The 16,309-nt window shown below is 56.1% G+C and overlaps 3 protein-coding genes across 7 annotated transcripts in view; 1 reads left to right on the top strand and 2 right to left on the bottom strand.

Moving 5' to 3' along the window:
* TMEM150A (transmembrane protein 150A) overlaps positions 1-4,078 on the top strand; it is a 4,469-nt gene extending 391 nt beyond the window's left edge. Inside the window, exons 1-8 of one of the 4 annotated variants that reach the window (XM_024743749.1) lie at positions 7-497; positions 605-640; positions 1,082-1,129; positions 1,470-1,556; positions 2,199-2,266; positions 2,571-2,698; positions 2,910-3,087; positions 3,308-4,076. In XM_024743749.1, the coding sequence (XP_024599517.1) occupies positions 1,089-1,129; positions 1,470-1,556; positions 2,199-2,266; positions 2,571-2,698; positions 2,910-3,087; positions 3,308-3,549 (744 nt within the window). In that variant the 5' untranslated portion in view covers positions 7-497; positions 605-640; positions 1,082-1,088 and the 3' untranslated portion in view covers positions 3,550-4,076. Of the gene's footprint in view, positions 1-6; positions 641-1,081; positions 1,557-2,198; positions 2,267-2,570; positions 2,699-2,909; positions 3,088-3,307 lie in introns of those variants that run through there. The other 3 variants (XM_024743747.1, XM_024743745.1, XM_024743748.1) reach the window with 3 other exon arrangements.
* A 683-nt stretch (positions 4,079-4,761) lies between these two features.
* RNF181 (ring finger protein 181) lies at positions 4,762-7,054 on the bottom strand. Of its 2 annotated transcripts, XM_024743752.1 has the most exons (5): positions 6,904-7,054; positions 5,701-5,831; positions 5,408-5,517; positions 5,150-5,224; positions 4,762-4,905 (listed from the first exon to the last, which is right to left on the bottom strand). In XM_024743752.1, exons 1-5 carry the CDS (start codon positions 6,987-6,989, stop codon positions 4,846-4,848), a joined length of 462 nt encoding a protein of 153 aa, XP_024599520.1. In that variant the 5' UTR covers positions 6,990-7,054; the 3' UTR covers positions 4,762-4,845. The 2 variants fall into 2 exon arrangements, with proteins under 2 accessions (XP_024599520.1, XP_024599521.1); XM_024743753.1 differs by lacking the exon at positions 5,150-5,224 and having other exon boundaries at positions 4,763-4,905.
* A 1,949-nt stretch (positions 7,055-9,003) lies between these two features.
* On the bottom strand, positions 9,004-15,939 carry VAMP5 (vesicle associated membrane protein 5). Its single transcript, XM_024743660.1, has 3 exons — positions 15,871-15,939; positions 9,928-10,065; positions 9,004-9,453 (listed from the first exon to the last, which is right to left on the bottom strand). The coding sequence occupies exons 1-3, from the start codon at positions 15,871-15,873 to the stop codon at positions 9,244-9,246; spliced, it is 351 nt and encodes a 116-aa protein (XP_024599428.1). The 5' UTR covers positions 15,874-15,939; the 3' UTR covers positions 9,004-9,243.
* Positions 15,940-16,309: the final 370 nt, after the last annotated feature.

Here is a 16,309-nt window from a genome sequence, read left to right as displayed (position 1 = left end):
TCGCGGACCGTGGGCTCCGGGCGCCCTCGCGGGCGGGAGCGGGCCGGGCTGAGCTTCCCGCGTGAACCCGCCCCTTCCCCGCGGCGCTGGTGGTCAGGTGGCTGCCTGCCCCCGGCCGCCTCTCCACCCAGCCCCGGATCCCCTCCGAGGCTTTCCTTGGCGTGGCCCCCTGGACTGTCCTGACTCCAGCCCCTCTCCCAGCCCGGGACCCTCAGGCCAGGGAGAGTGGCCCCCTTTCCAGATGTTAGGGCCCCGCGGCGTTTCTGAACATCTGGGTGGAACGCGGAGGCCCCCGGTGGATGCCGGAGGGTGTCCACGTTGCGGCGGGGGCTCAGCCCGAAGTGTGGGCGCTCAGAGCCGCAGCGGGAGCCCTGCATCTGGTGTTGACCACCTTCCTCTCCCCCGCACCGGCTTTGGCCAGTCACTAGACCCTGGACTTTGACCTGTCTCTCTCCACCAGGCCCGGGCAGCTGATGGTTTTGGCGAAGTACCTTAAGGTAGCTGGGTCCACACCCTCTTCCCCACCTACCTCTTGTCCTCCCCCCACACCACCACCACCCTGGCTCCCCTCCCTCATGACCGCCTGGATCCTCCTTCCTGTCAGCCTGTCAGCATTCTCCATCACTGGCCTATGGACTGTGTGAGTAAAGAGGGGGATGGGGGGAGGCAACTAGGGGACAAAATGGACCCAGGCTGAGAAGGGACAGGACCCAACAGGAGCCTGATGGCACACACAAAGTCCCTTGTCCTGTTGCAGGCTCCAGGGTGGTACCCAGGGCCACTCTGGCTGTCTGCAAAGCCTGGCCTGGTGCCTGGGCACACAACCCCTTGGGACAAGCTGGCACCACTGCTGTCCAGCAGGGTGGCCCTGACAGACACACTTCTAGCCAGGGCAACTTCCAGAGGTCCTCTAGTTTGGGACTAGGCTGTGGGTTCTAGAGTAGCATCAAGCCCCAGGGCCACCCCAGGTTGAGTCCCCGGAAAGGACAGTAAGGCTGAATGGGGGCAGAATCAAAGGAAAAGAGTCAGTGGGAGAAGGCTGGGTGCATCATGGGGCAGGGTGACAGTTGTGCTCCCGCAGGTATGCCATGGCCGTGATGAACCACCACGTGTGCCCCGTGGAGAACTGGTATGGCGCACTCTGCAGACAGCCTCACTCTAAAGCTCCCTTCATCTCTGTTCCCTCTGGGGCCGGGGCTGCCTCGAGCCAGATGGAGACACTGGGCCTCACTGCTCTTCTCTGACATTGGCAGCGCCTGCCCCTCCCCAGGCATGGCTTCGTGCCCACCTACCTGCTTCCCACCGTCATTCGCCCCTTTGGCTTCTGTCTCAGGGGGGCCCTGGGAAGTGGGCTCTTCTGCCCCTGCCAAGGGAGGTCTGGGAGGGTGGTCTCCGAGAGGCCTGAGGCTACAGGCCGAGGGCCTGGGGGAACCCCTTTCCCCCAGGCTACTCTCTGTCCTGCCTGCCAGGTCCTACAACGAATCCTGCTCTCCTGACCCCACTGAGCAAGGGGGCCCCAAGACCTGCTGCACCCTGGACGATGTCCCCCTCATCAGGTAAGGCCTAGAAACCGCGCAGGTCACAGAGACCCAAGGCCCTGCTAGACTCCCAACTAAGCCCCCCCAGCAAAGGCCTGTCCTTGGGTCTCAGGAATAATAATTCCATTAAGAGCACTTAATTACAATATTACTTACCAGTTACTATGTACCGGACCCTGTGCTGAATGCTTTACATGCGTAGCGGCATTTAATTCTCCTAGCACTAAGGCAGCTGTTGTTTTCACCGTTTTATAGGCAAGGAAAGTGAGACAGAGCTATGTCATCCATCCAGGTCCCTCAGCTAGTAAGTGGAGGCACCTGGATTTAAGTTCAAGCTCTCTGTTTGCCCAGCCCAAGTTCTGGCTTAAGGGAAGCCAGACCCCCTGCAGGCCTTGACGGTTTCAGGGAGTCCAAGAGCCTCGGGGGTCTGCCGAGCAATCCTGGGCACTGCCTACCCCAGCACGCACACCAGCTCTGCCTTGGGGGGAGGTGTGGCCAGCCTAGGGCCAAATGTTTGTGAGGGACCCTGGCCCTTCTCATCAGTCGGGCTTGCCTGCTAAGGAACAGGCACAGATAAGGCAAGGGAGAGCAGGCGGGCCAGAACGGGGCCTTCCGGTGCTCCTGCCCCCCCCTCACTCTGTCCTCGCCCCCTCCTCTCAGCAAGTGCGGCACATACCCCCCCGAGAGCTGCCTCTTCAGCCTCATTGGCAACGTGGGTGCTTTCATGGGTGAGTTGTGCCCTCGGCCCGACCACCAACCCGCTCAGTCCCGCCCGCCCTCACACCTGCTCCCCAAAGAGGCCCAGGAAGCCCTGGCCTCGCGCCGCCTACCCCGCCACGAGCTAAGGCCAGCGGGGCCACTTCTCTTCTGTTCCTTGAAGGCCCAAGGCTAACTTGCACACGGCCTCGCCGGTAGGGCACACCACCCGCCTGTCTGTTCCCTTCGTGCCCTCAGAGTATCTGGGGAAAGCTGGTGGGCTCGCTGGGCTGGGCCAGGGCCAGAGCCGGCCCCACCTGTGCTCTCCTCCCCCAGTGGCCCTCATCTGCCTCCTGCGCTACGGGCAGCTCCTGGAGCAGAGCCGTCATTCCTGGGTCAACACCACGACGCTCATCACAGGCTGCACCAACGCTGCGGGCCTGGTGGTGGTGGGCAACTTCCAGGTGCGCCCGCCCGCCCACCTCTTGCACTTCCCGAAGGGGGCCAGGCTTTCGGCAAGGGCCCTGTTTCCCGAGGGTTGACCCAAGCTGCGGGTCTGCCCCTCAGGGTTGGGGGTGGGAAGAACAGGGCCCGGGAGGGGAAAAGCCCGGGAGGGAGGGACGGAGCGGGGTGGAGGGGGCTGCTTCACGGGTCGGCCCCTCTCTCCGGGCCCAGGTGGATCACGCTAAGTCTCTGCACTACGTCGGAACCGGCGTGGCCTTCACTGCCGGGCTGCTCTTTGTCTGCCTGCACTGTGCCCTCTCCTACCACGGGGCCACTGCCCCCCACGACCTGGCTGTGGCCTACCTGCGGATTGTGCTGGCAGCCATCGCCTTTGTCTCTCTGATCCTCAGTATCCTTCCAGGACAGGGCGGCCAGGAGCTCCTCCTGTAGCCCAGGCCCTCTCCCACCCAAGATGGGGATCCGCCCCCACCCGGGTGGTCTTCTGCCCCCCTCTCCCGGGAGGTGAGGCCTGGTCCTCGGCCCCAGCCTAGCCGCATATCCGGGAAGGCAGAAAGGGCGTCGCCAGGCTGCCGCCCATCCCACTGAACATTTCCTTAGCCCCATCCCAGGCGGGGTCTTCTTCATCCACGAGAGCTCTCAGCTGCAGCACGGGGCAGCCCTGTGCGAGTGGCTGTTTGTCATCGACATCCTCATCTTCTACGGCACCTTCAGCTACGAGTTCGGGGCAGTCTCCTCGGAGACACTGGTGGCCACACTGCAGCCTGCCCCCGGCCGGGCCTGCAAGTCGTCCGGAAGCAGCAGCACCTCCACACACCTCAACTGTGCCCCTGAGAGCGTCGCCATGATCTGAGGTCTGGGGAGGGTGGCTGGCCCGGCCTCCGCAGCTCCCCACCCCGTTATCTCCTTTGCATTTATTTTGTACCAAAAAACGATTTTGAGAAAGTATTCTGTTGGGACAGAGGCTTCCTCGCTCCTGGAGGAGTGGCCATCCCACACCCACCTGTGCCATACAGGAGCGGGCCCTGACAGCTGCCCAAGCTGCGCACAGCTTGCTCCCCACACCGCAGTGTTATTTTTATGTTTTAAAGGTCACGTATCCTCATTCACCCAGCCAGCCCTTCAGGTGCCTTCTATTCCCCCAGTGCCACTGGGGTTTCCTGCTGCAGGAATTGGGGGCTGGGAACAGCAAGAGGGACAGCAGTCTGGGGGCAGGGGTGAGCACTCCTTAGTCTGTGGGAAGGCCCACTTCTGGGCCCACTGAGCTGCACTGGGATTCTTCACTCTGTCCCTTTCTTTAGGGCAAATAACACAGCAGAACCACGTGGGTATTTTAGTACTTTTTTTTATATATATATCTATTAAAAGAATTCTAATTTGCATGTTTGTAGTCTGTTCTGGAGAGTTGGAGAGGGCCTGATCCTGGCTTTCCCTAGGCAAAGGATGGGAGAAAGCCTCTGCCTCCAGGGAGGGTCCTGAGTGCCCGCTGCTCTTTGAGAGCAGGACTGCCAAAAACGAGGGATGCCAAGTGCTATCCAAATACCCCACAAGGGCTTGAAGCCCTTTCTGGGCCTTTAAACAGTCTAAAGAGCCGACTCGATCCTTTCACACTTCCTGTCCTGCTCAGAGTCTGGTTTGAAGCTTGATTCCACACTAAGGGATATGAGGAAGGGAGGATACAGAGAATAACTTGAAAATGTTTGTTAGAAGCAATCTTTGCAGTGACGCTAAAGAAAGCCCCTGGGATTCTAAGGTTGACTAAAGATTGCAGGGGGCGGGAGAGAGATGGGCTAGTTTTTCTTTACCGTTTTTAAGTAACTACTGGCTGCCAGACCCTGACACATTTTGCTTTCCAACCGCAGACACAGAGGCCGAAGCCCTGGCTGGTCTGGTTGGTGGCCAAGTTCTTGACCTGGGCCCTACTGCCCTGAGGCCAGCAGGCTTGGCAGAGAGGGATACGCAGCCTGGTACCTTCTACGGTTCAGGACCACCTTCCCCCATAGCAGTAGAGACCCACTGGAGGGTACAGAGTCCCTGCCCAGGCCTGTGAGCAATGGAGCGGCAGGATGGGTAAAGAAACTTTTAATCAGAATCCGAGGCAGAAGAGGAAGGTGTTGTGGAGGAGGACTGGTGTGCCGTCCCAGCCACCTCATGTGTACATGGCTCCATGGAGGTTCTCGAGTCGGTGCTTCTGCTGCTGCTTGCGAGCCTGAAGGAAAGAGGGTGCACTGGGCAGGGGCCGTACCCCAAGGCCTGTGGGTGAAGGGACAGGGCAGCCACCGTGGGACTGGCTCACTGTTCTCAGGCCCTTGCCCCTCACTAAAATCACTGGGAAGGCCGCCAGAGTCAGGGACCATGAGGCCCACTCAGGCTTGCTGAGGTGGGGAACGAGAGCATCAGGGACGGACTCAGGGAGCCCCGTCACCACCCACTCCACTTACCCAGCCCCCTACCTTATCTCGTCTATACTCCTCATAAGTGTCATCGTCAGTGGGCAGCTCGTGGCGGCACAGGGGGCAGGAATTTGTCTGGGAAAAGCAGTGCAGTGTACGAGCCCAGGTCTGGTCTTGATAAGCTAAAAACCGTCTCCAGCTCCCAAATCCCACCCCTATCCCTCTCCCGTCTCTGATCCCCGCAGTGGTCCATAAACAGAAAGCGGCTTGAGAACTGGGCCCAGGGCAGGGTGAGGGCTGGGAAAAAGGAAGCAGTACCTTGCTCAGCCAGGGCAGAATGCAGTTGGAGTGGAAGAGGTGATGGCAAGGCATCTCAATGGCAGTCTCCTCTTCCTCAAATTCCAAAAGACACACGGGGCACTTGAGCTCTTGAGGAGGGAGTGCTAATCAGGAGAGCTGCTAGAGGCCCTACCTCCCAGCTCCCATTCCTGAAGGACACTTCTTGCCCCAGCCTGGCCTGGAAAACTGAAGAGCCAGACCACAGTCTGGCTTCCAGAGGGGGTGGGTCTGGCAGACCTGACCCAAATAGTGGAAAGAATTAGTGTTCTCACCAGCCTGAGAGCCCCTGATGACTGTCCTGGGGAGGTTCTCAACTGCAGTCTTGGCAGCAGGTGGAGGCAGGTGGTGATCCCAATCTACTACCAACCCCAAGTCTTCGAAGTCCATCCTATTGAAAAGGGACCTGGGAAGAAGAATCCAAGGTCAGAACCAAAGAAAAATCATACTTTTGGGGCTTCCCTGGTGGTCCAGTGATTAAGAATCCACCTGCCAATGCAGGGGACACGGGTTTGATCCCTGGTCCAGGAAGATCCCACATGCTAAAGGGGAACTAAGCCTGTGCACCACAACTACTGAGCCCGTGCTCTAGAGCCCACGAGCTGCAACTACTGAGCCTGTGTGCCACAACTACTGAAGTCTGTGCGCTCTAGAGCCCGCGTGCTGCAACTAGTAAGCGCACGTGCCGCAACTACTGAGCCCGCGTGCTGCAACTACTGAAGCCCTTGCGCCTAGAGCCCATGCTCTGCAACGAGACGCCACCGCAATGAGAAGCCCGCGCACCGCAACGAAGAGTAGCCCACGCTCGCTACAACTAGAGAAAGCCCGTGTGAAGCAACGAAGACCCAGCATAGCCAAAACACAAAAAAACAAAAAAACCCATACTTTCTCATTGCCCCCGCAGTCCATTAAGCATTAACAGATAAGTACTCTGCCCAGCTACTAGTACTAATAGCTACCCCTCAGTAGTGCTCACTACGTAAAAAGCACAGCGGGAAATGGCTTACAGCTGCCATCAGACAACCCCAAGCACGCAGGCTGTTTATTCCTATTTTACACATGAGACAACAGCTCAGAGAAGTTACCCAGGCCACGCAGGAATGACCTGGTAAAGCCAGATTCCAAGTGGCAGTGTGGCTTCCATGCTTGGAGTTCCTAACGAATATGCCTACTCACAGCCACACGGCCCCTACCCCGCCCCCATGACCCGCCTATTCCAGAACCTCCTAGAGCCCACTGCCCTGCGGCCCCGACTCCCCCGACTCGCCAGCTCGTCTTTTCCAGAACCCCCTTGGCCCGGGCCCCTCCAAGGACGATCCAAATTATCGACTTCCCCCTTATCCCACTATAGAACTAACTCTCCAGATTATTTATCCGTCCTCCTCTGAATCCACTGCCCCAGATAATCCGCCTTCTCCAGCCAGCTTCAGCCCAGTAACCTGCTGCGTGAGCCCTACCTCCCAGCCCCGCGCACCCACCTTGCGAGCTCCAGCAGCATGTTGGTTCGGGCATCCTGCTCGGGCTGCAACGGCTCGCAGTCGTGTTCATCGAAATAAGACGCCATGGCAGCGGGCCTGACACAGCCCTCGGACCCCGCTGCACCTCAGCCTCGCGGTGCTGGCCAATAAACTGGCGAGTTGAGGGAGGGTGACCAATCATAGCATCCGAAAGGCGGGCACAGTGGCTCTTTCGCCTCAGGGAAAGCGGAAGTATTAATTTTCTCACCTTTCATTGGCTCGACTAAGTCAGGTGACCAAAGGCTGAGACCAATGGCAGGGGCCGGGGCTGGTCAGAAAATGTTCGTCTTGCAGTCCCAGCCTAGAGTAGGTTCGTGGGAGGGACGTGTGGATCGCGTCCCTAGAGCCCTGAAAAACCAAGGGTCTGGGCTGTAGGGGTCCTCCATCCGCTCTGCGGCTCAGAGAGTCTCGGCAGGACAGATGTCAGAGGTCTCTCAGAGAGGGAGGGAGGCCCTGGCCCAGGGATCATGGTTCTGCGAGCCTAGGGAGGCCTGGTGTCAGGACGCTTCCCGCTGCTCTGTCGCGGCCTCGCCGGGCACTTCTGCACTCTAATTAGTTCAGGGCTTGGCGCTTCACTCCTCCACGACTCCCGCAAAACAAACAAAAATTCCCTGCTCATTTCTTCTGTGTTAGGCACAATAATAAAGGGTGGGACAGCCTCCCCAACCGAGAGGAGGACGATCCCTGCAGGGGAATCTAGGGCCTTACCAGCTCATGGAACTATCTGTGTGACCTTTAGCCCATTGCTCAACTTCTCCCCCAGCTTCTGTAAAACCAGTGGCTTGAACTGAACAAGTGGTTTGCATCCCTGGCTACCCATGAATCTCCTGGAGAGAGAAGAAGAGGAGGGATTGCAGCTTTAGGGAAAAAAACAAAAAAAAAACGTGTCTGATACTTAGCCTCAAAGATTCTGATTTAACTGATCTAGGCCTGGGAGTGGTATTTTTTTAATAAGCTCTACCGGTGATTCTGATGTGAGGCAGGGTTGAGAATAACTGCGCTAAATGATCTGGATAATAGTTAGCATTTAGTTGGCATCTAGAACCATTACACTGAGAGATATTGTACATAGGGTATAAATACTCCTCAGGGTCATCCTGGGAACTAGTATCATTATCCCTTGTTACATATGTAAAACCCAAGTCCACATTCACAGGGCCTCTTAGTAGTGTTGCACACCTAAGTACAGCACCGGGTGCTTGCCTCCATCTTCCCCGGGAAAGGCAGATGGTGGTGAGCCTAGCGAAAGTAACACGCTCTGTGCGGGTACAGCTCCACACAACTCGATGGTTTGTTCGTGTTTCTCCGTCAGTAGCCCTCACTCCACCTAACAAGGAACTGTTTCTGTTGCACACTTGACCCTGAATTCCCCTTCCCACCCACTCTTGAGTTTGACATGCAATTAAGGAGTTCGGGCAGTGGCTGCCCTGTTTCCCAGGTCTTGGTAGGGCCTTTCCTTCTTCCCCAGCCTTTACCCAACGATCTTACTTGGTGCCCTGAAGGCACTGCCTCCCTGGCCCTTTGAAAAGCCCCAATTCTTTCCCACAGGGCAAACTTTGTGACTCTGCATTACAGCACCATAGAAGGAAGTCCTTTCCCTTTCCTGCCACCTACCCCACCTGTGATCTGATGTAAAGCTTGAGGGAGAAATTGGAGCAGAGGTGCTCAAGGGGAAACGTCTCTCTGAAGGTGAGAGCCTTGTGGTATAAAGATCTGGAAGTACTTTCCTCTTTGTCATCCTATCTGGAGTCCCATGGGTCCTCTGAACATCCCAAGACTCAGAAAAATAACAGATTTCATTCTCAGGGAAACAGACTTGGAGGGCACTGGTTGAAGGGTCTGGTTTGGGGGCTGTTGTGTCTTTACACATGCACCCCAGAAGGATCTGTCTGTAGGGTTGGATCAAGTTGAGAAGGGAGAAGGGCCATCTCCCAAGGCTGGAGTCCTTTGGGACTTTCCGTTTTCCAAGCAGCCCCAGGGGTGGAGGCAGGGCAGGATGAACCAATCTGAAGACCTTCAAACACACACATACACACATACACCAGTTTTTAACCAAACAGCAGCTTTTAACCCAACAGCAGCTTTTACTAAGCTCCAGGTGGGGCTGCCCCGGCATGGCCAGCGCAGCAGGTTGCCCTCAAGGGCCAGTCTCTGGTGTAATAGGAAGTAACAAAGGTGCACAAATTGCTGCTGCCCTTCCACGCTCACTGGGGTGGCTCAGAAGGGAGCAAACTCCAGGGTTCTCTGAAGACCACAACCGACCAGTGTGGCTATTCGGCCTCTTTTCCAGGCCCAGCTGTGTCATTCCCCAGGCCCTGAGGCAGCACCGGCACCCTGGGCCTGTGGGGCACTGCTGCCCTTGCTGCTTTGTGGGAGAAACATGGCCAACAACACAATCAGGAGGATGAGCAGACCACCGCCTACTACCAGCCCCAAGTAGATCCGGCAACGGACATTCTCCCAGCGCTTCTTCTGGGCCAGAGTCTTGGTTGTCTTGCTGAAGGCGGAGCTCTGTGGACACCCCCAGACACAGGGTAGGAGTTAGTGGTTTCCCCAGAGCCCTGGACCAGCTCCTTCCAACCCAGCCCCGACAAGGCCTAGTCTCCTCCCGCAGCCTCCTCAACCTGTCAGCTCCCTTTCTCCCTTTCTCAGGACCCTCCCAGCCTGACTCCTGGTCTCCCACACTGGTGTAGCCCTTGACTCACAGGCCTACAGGCTCACCCCCAGTTAACAATGCCAGTCTTCAACCTTTAGGGAGATCCACAGCTTCAAACCAAGGCCTTCGGACTTCATGAGACCTCCCCACCCATTGCATAGCTAGGCTAGGGATGCTTCAAGAAACCCACAGTCCCCCACACTGGCCCTTGGGTGAGCCTCAGGCCCTACCAACAGCCAGCCGGGAGACCCTGAGCACAGCCTGAGAGCTCCCTCTGAGGGCCCCTCCTAGCCTCTCCCTCCCCCTCCCTGCTTCTCCAGGCCTCACACCATGTCCAGGAGTTGGTCTGAACGCTGTTCCAGCTCCGCCAGCTTCCCGTCGCGCTCCAGGACCTTGTCGAAGTTGTTGAGCATGATTTCTGTCACCTCATCCGCCTGCCGCTGGCACCGCTCCAACTCTTTCCCTGCCTGGACACCAAGCCCAAGGTCAGGGCTACATGAGGCCCCTGCCTGGCCCTCATCTGGTCCTGAGACCTAGCGGCCTCCTTGCCCCACTGGGCAAGCGCGTGTGTGTGTGTGTATGAGTAAGGGGAACAGCGCCTTTCATGTAAGGGTCTGATATGTGCAGAGGGAAGGGCTGGCCTCTTGGGTGTGTACGGCTCACCTTTGGCTCCTCCCCTTGCCCATCAAGGCAGGTCCTAGGTCAGCCTTGACTTCCAGCATCTTCGCTTCCTCTAAGATGCCTGAGGATGGGACCTTCCCAGGACCCACCCTCCCACAAAGCAGACACTTGGCTCACCTGCTCTAGGATGGCCTCAACCTACCCCTGTGGCTTCCCACTGGCCTAAGGAGGCAGCAAAGAACACAGAACCAAGCTACTTGGCCAGAGCCAGACAGGGAGGAGATCCAGCCTACTGAGCTAGACAGAAAATTTTGGATCACCACACGTTATAGCCTCTGCCTAACCCCCCAGACACACACACACACACACACACACACACACACACACACACACACACACACACACACACACACACAAACTGAGATCAGATTTCGCTCCCCTCCCTCCTCCAGCCTCTGACTGGTCAAGCCAGTTCTGCCTCCTGGCCTGACCCTGCTCCCACATCAATGCTCAAAGTCGATTCACTCTCTGTCTGCCTGGGAGCCTCGGCCTTCCTGGCCTCTGGCCTCCAGCTTTCCAGCTAGCCAGGATCTTCACTGGGATCCAACTCACACAGGAGAGACCAGCTCTTGGATTTCCCAGCCTGGGCAGCAGCCTCACCTGACAAAAGAACCCAGCTCATTTCAGAGGACTGGGAAGGGAGATGCAGGGTCCAAGCTGGGGGAGAGGCCAGGAAGAGGAAGAACACATGGATCACAAGCAAGAAAGAAGCTGGGCTTTGGATACATGCAACTGGGAGAGACCCAGGGCAGGAGGCTCTGGTGAGAGCTGGAGGTCCAGGGACACGTCAGGAGATGAATCCCAGGGGACTAACAAACCACAGGAACTCCCTCCCCCAGCCCTGTCCCCCAGAGCCCAACCCTGTTCTCATCTCCTCCCCACAGAGCATGGGCCAGGCTCCCTTTCCTGCCAGACTATATTGCCCATTGTCTGCGGCAAGACATTTTGGCACTTGACTGAATCCCACTTAAAACCAGAGAAAGTGAAGGGATCTGGTGGTCACGGAGGGCCACCTCCTACTCAGTCAAGAATCCCCGTTCAGGATCCCTGCAGCTGCCTTGCATGTAACCTCCAAGCATTCCCAATATATGAATCCTATCTCCCGAACTGGACCACAAGCTCCCAGGGGGAGGGCAGGGGCCAGTGCCCTGCCTTTGTCTGCCACCAGCCTGGAGGCCCAGGAGGCCAGCACAATGCTGACCATCTTCAAGGACTCAATGAGTGAGCCAATTGCATTATAACTTATCCCAATGCAACTGTCATTCTCAAGTTTGTTATCCCAGTGTGTTTATCTAGCCCAGCAGGAGTTTCAGGGGCAGGCATCTGAAACCCAAGTAGGTCAATATTTACTCATGAGCTAGAAAAGCAACCCATTTTGAGAGGGGGAAAGCAAACCACGACAGAGCGGTACATTCATGGGCTGGGGGAAGCAGTAGCTGGGGAACAAGGAAGCATTATGAAGAAAGCAGGGAAGTTGTACTCATCTCTTGAGTTTTCCTGAGTCAACCACCATCACCACTATTATTATGACTAAATTATTCAACAAGTCTCCATTACTTGGAGTCTCTCACATTCAAATAGTCCAAGGCAAAAACCTGGGAATGGACCAAGATTCAAAAATGAGAATCAGGGCTTCCCTGGTGGCGCAGTGGTTCAGAGTCCGCCTGCCAATGCGGGGGACATGGGTTCGTGCCCCGGTCTGGGAAGATCCCACATGTAAAAAAAAAAAAAAAAAAAAAAAAAGGAGAATCACTGCTAGAGACTGGTGGGATGTTACATATCATTTTTTTCTAATCTAAATGCTACAGCTGTTGTCATCTTATTCTCCAACATGGGGTGATGTTGGGTCACATTCTTCAGGAGAGCTGGCTGTGCCTCCCACTGCAAGCTGTAGCCTCCTTCCCCCACTGAGAAACCAGGCCTGTCCGGAGCCCAGATGGGCCCAGGCCTAAAAGAACACATTCGCTCCAGGGAACACAGAGGCCTGAGGCTCAAGTCTCTAGCCCTCCTTGGCCCCCCTCAACCAGAAGAAAAAGGACACTGTATGCACGGGTCTCTGCTGGCACGGTGATTCAAATAAAGAACTGCGGGGTGTGGAAGGAGGTAAGAGACGGGAGGACGGCCACGCTGCATCCTGCCACATAGAACTCAGCATAGCGCCTGGCACACCGTGGATGCATGGAAAATATTTTCTGAATGAGTTGGGCCAGTTCTTGAAAAGATCGCTATAGGCTGGGGGAAAGAAGTGTGTATGATACAGTTAGAGAAGAGTAATGAGTTCACCCCATGAGATACAAATAGCGAGTGTTGAGCCGCCCACAGACAGGTGATTTCTGAGAACCAAGATGGACCAGGGATGGGCGGGGGGGGGCATGTGGTGGAGACTACTGCCACAGGCACACAGAGACACACTCTGGACAGTGACGGATCTGGCAGAGGGTAAAAGTCAAGATGAGGAAGCTTCCATGGAGGGAGGGATGGATCAAGAGCTTATGTAGGTTTCTGAGCCTGGAGGGGCTTCAGGAGACTTTCTCTGTTGGTGGTAGACTGGCATGAACGAAAGTGAGATAACTCAGGCCAGAGGCCACCAGAAGGCATGTAGAAACGCTATCAGCAAGGGTATGTGGAGAGGTTCCCAGGCTGGGGGGCCGGGAGGAACGGAGGGCAAGAGAGGAAGGGTGGGTGAGAGAGGAAGGGAGGGTGAGAGGCACTTCCGAGCTTGGGTAGGGGCAGCATTGTTGGCAGACGGAGGATGGTAGTTACACAGGAAATCGACAGACTGTTCCCCGGTATGCAGAATATCCCTCCTTCAGTTCTCAAATCTCTCCTCGGGTTTTTCCAGGCCAAATACAGCTGGTTCCTCTGAAAAGAAAGCTCTTAAAAACCTCCCTGTCCAAACTCTCCTGTCTCCCCTCTTTCCTGATTAGCGCCTACGAAACCCTATCCCAGCTGTCACTGTTGCCATCTTCAGAGGGACCCGGGCAGCGACCTGGTGCATCACCTCCTTCCTGGGTCAGCGCTCGCCTGAGCTCAGAGCCTAAGAGCCGGGCTCTGCATTACAGCCCTGGGTTCCTTCAAATCCTGCCTCTGCCACTCACCAGCTGAGTGACTAAAGACTGGGGATATGACCTTTCTGACCCCTCTGCTTCCTCATCTACAGTGGTGACAATAATATCTCCCATAACATTAGCTAAGGCATGTGGCATGTTATAAATAAAGTGCTTAGCACAAGTCTTGACACATACTAAATGCTCAATAAATAATAGCTATTATTGCGGTAGCCCAAGTTTCCCTAGGTTTTTTTTTTTAGCTGTCAGATCCCAGGAAGCACACCTGTGGTCAATAAAACCTCTTAAACATTTTTACAAAATACACAGCCAAGCAAGCTCTTCCCTGTTGCCACTTTGTGCACTTAATCGTTTCTAACCTAAATATAAAACTTGACATGGGCCTTTGATAACCTATATCTATTTTATTTCCATCAGGCGCTACAGGCTGTTGAGAAGGTTCTACCTCCTGACAGTAATAATAGCTCCCACTCAATGAGCACATATTCTGAGCTGAGAACTGTGCCGCTAGCTCTTTGTTCACTTTATCTCATTTAAGCCTCATAACAACCCACTGAGGAAAGTACTCTCACCCCAGTTTTATACGAAACTGAGGCTCAGAGGCGTTAAATCACCCATCCAAGGTCACGGAGCCAGTGAGTAGAAGATCTGGGAGTTGAATAAACTTAGTCTCCAAGGATCACATTCTTAACCCCTGTGTTAAACTGGATGCGGGTAAAGGGAGGTCAAATGCTTTAGCTGGCTGGCTAAAGACTCACCCAGTTTGATGCTGCCAACTCAACTTGTGTGCATATGAGGGAGGCCTGTGGCTCAAAACCCAAATTCTTTGCACAGAGCATGAGTGAGGACCATCTACAGGATGAATGAATTCATTACCCATTCAATTTTTATCTTTCCCATCACTATTTTGTTCCTACTCTATCCCCTATACCAGTCACCATGACTGACACAAAGGAAATGCCCAAGAAACACTTGTTAACTGAATGAATCAGAAAAGAGGAGAAAAGAAGGGAAAGCAAGAAGGACCAGGTAGGGAAGGCGGATGGGAAGAAGGAAGGGAAAGTGCTGGGGGTGGACAAAGGGGCAGGAATAAGAGAAAAAACAGAGGGAAGGGGCTAGGAGATGGTTGGGAGAGAGCGATCAGTCCCCAGGCTCAGATCCACTATTTGCCTCAGATGAACCTGTGAGAGTCCCAGAGTTTCCCAGTAACCCCCAGTAAATTACCACAGCCTCAGCCTTCATTTCAAGAGTTTCCTCTTCTCACCAAGTGCTAAGGCCCAGCCGCAAGCCCATCCTAACCCTGCCTGATTCCTTGCTCTGCACGCTGGGAAGTGGGCTCTGGGCTCCGTCCCATTCCCTGGGCCTCCCTCAGTTTCCTGGCCTGGCCTTAGAGTTCAGTGCTACCTTCCTGCCCTGCTTCCTCTTCCTGCCTCCAGTTCCCTGGAGATGAGGCCATCCAGGCATCTCGACCCCCAGCCAGGCCACATCCACATCCATCACACCTCTGCTGCCTTCTCCATGGCGGAATCTTTTTTTTTTTAATGGCAGTATCTTTTTTTTTTTTTCTTTTTGGCCGTGCCATGTGGGATCTTAGTTCCCTGACCAAGGATCGAATCTGCGCCCCCTGCATTGGGAGGGCAGAGTTTTAACCACTGGATCCCCAGGAAAGTCCCTCCATGGCAGAATCTTAAAGCACCAAGCCTGCTTCCTGCCGGGCACGACTTCCCAGGAGTTCCAGGGGAGCGGAGAAGCGACTGGCACCAACTGCTCCTGACACTTTTGCCTGGAAATGACAAGTGGAGACAGAGGCCAGAGTCTACAGCAGGAGTGGGGGATGACTCAACTCAAGATTGTGTCCCTAGGTATGGCTTAGAAGGGAGTCAGGCTATGCCACACTCTGATAACTTCAGTGGAACTTTTATAGTAAACATCTTACTTACTCTGTCCCCAGGGGAAGGAGTTTGCCCTCCAACACCCTACCACAGGACTGGCTTCTACCACCCCATCGGCTCAGGTTTCCAACCCCTGGGCCAGACTTGTGTCCTCACAGCACCAGGAAGGGCTGAAGAGGTCACCATATTACCCACCACTTCTCAGGAGCAGGTTCTGAGGGCCAGGCAGGTCTCTGCCATTGTACCTCCTCTCACCCAGCGAGGCGGGTATCGCTGACCCCACTTCACGATGCGGAAAAAGAGGCTCAGGGAAGCTAAGTGACTTGCCCGGGGTCACAGAGCGGGTAAGTGGCCACCACCAGGATCTCAGCCCGGAGTCTGACTCCGAAGCTGGTGCTCGTAACCGCTTGGCCCCGGCAAGTGGGAAGCTGGAGTCCAGCTCACTCGGCGCTGGGCAGTCGGGACCCTCGCACGCCGCCCGTTTCCTCCCGCGATGCGCGCGACGAGCTGAGGGTCCGGCCCCGGTCCTGCTTCCGGGCGCCGTCCCGAAGGACGCCTCCACCCCTTGGACTTCGGACTCCCGCCTCGCACCCCTCCACGCTCGCCCTCTGCCCCGGCCCCGGGCCCTCACCATCGCCGCCGCCGCTGCCTCGCCGCTCCGGCTCCTCTGCCCGAGCGGCCGCAGTGCCAGGGATCTGGGAGGAAGCGGAGGGCGGGGCGGGGCCTGCCTGGCGGGGGCGGGGGGCGAGCCTTCTGGGAGCGGCGACCGAAACCTAGTCAAATCAGTCAAATCGGAAGCGGCCGGCGATGGCTCCCGGGGTCCCGGTTCGGCACCTCTCCCCGGGCCGCCGGCGCCCGGCTCGGGATGACTCCCCAGCCTGGTGAAGTGGGGCCTCCTTCCAATCAGCGTGGTGCCTGGTCTACAGCTCGGGACCCCAGTCTATGAAATGGTCCCAGTGGAGTGGGTTCTGGAACGGGCTCAGGGAATCCTCTCTGGAATTGCATCCCAGCTCAGGTAGACCGGGTTGATCTGGGGAGGATCATTTATTCATTCAACAAGCACCTGTAGA

This window comes from Neophocaena asiaeorientalis, unplaced genomic scaffold (genome assembly GCF_003031525.2).
Source record: "Neophocaena asiaeorientalis asiaeorientalis breed wild unplaced genomic scaffold, Neophocaena_asiaeorientalis_V1.1 scaffold114, whole genome shotgun sequence".
NCBI classification, from domain to species: Eukaryota; Metazoa; Chordata; class Mammalia; order Artiodactyla; family Phocoenidae; genus Neophocaena; species Neophocaena asiaeorientalis.
The sequence above is the reverse complement of the archived record's forward strand: the minus strand, read 5'-3'. Positions and strand labels throughout refer to the sequence as shown.

Coding starts and splice junctions, on each gene's coding strand:
- RNF181 (XM_024743752.1), bottom strand. CDS start 6,989: ATGGCGTCTTATTTCGATGAACACGACTGCGAGCCGTTGCAGCCCGAG. Junction 5,832..6,903: donor ATGCTGCTGGAGCTCGCAAG/GTGGGTGCGCGG, acceptor TCTTCTTCCCAG/GTCCCTTTTCAATAGGATGG. Junction 4,906..5,149: donor AGGAGTATAGACGAGATAAG/GTAGGGGGCTGG, acceptor TCTTTCCTTCAG/GCTCGCAAGCAGCAGCAGAA.
- VAMP5 (XM_024743660.1), bottom strand. Junction 9,454..9,927: donor CAGACCAACTCCTGGACATG/GTGTGAGGCCTG, acceptor GGGTGTCCACAG/AGCTCCGCCTTCAGCAAGAC.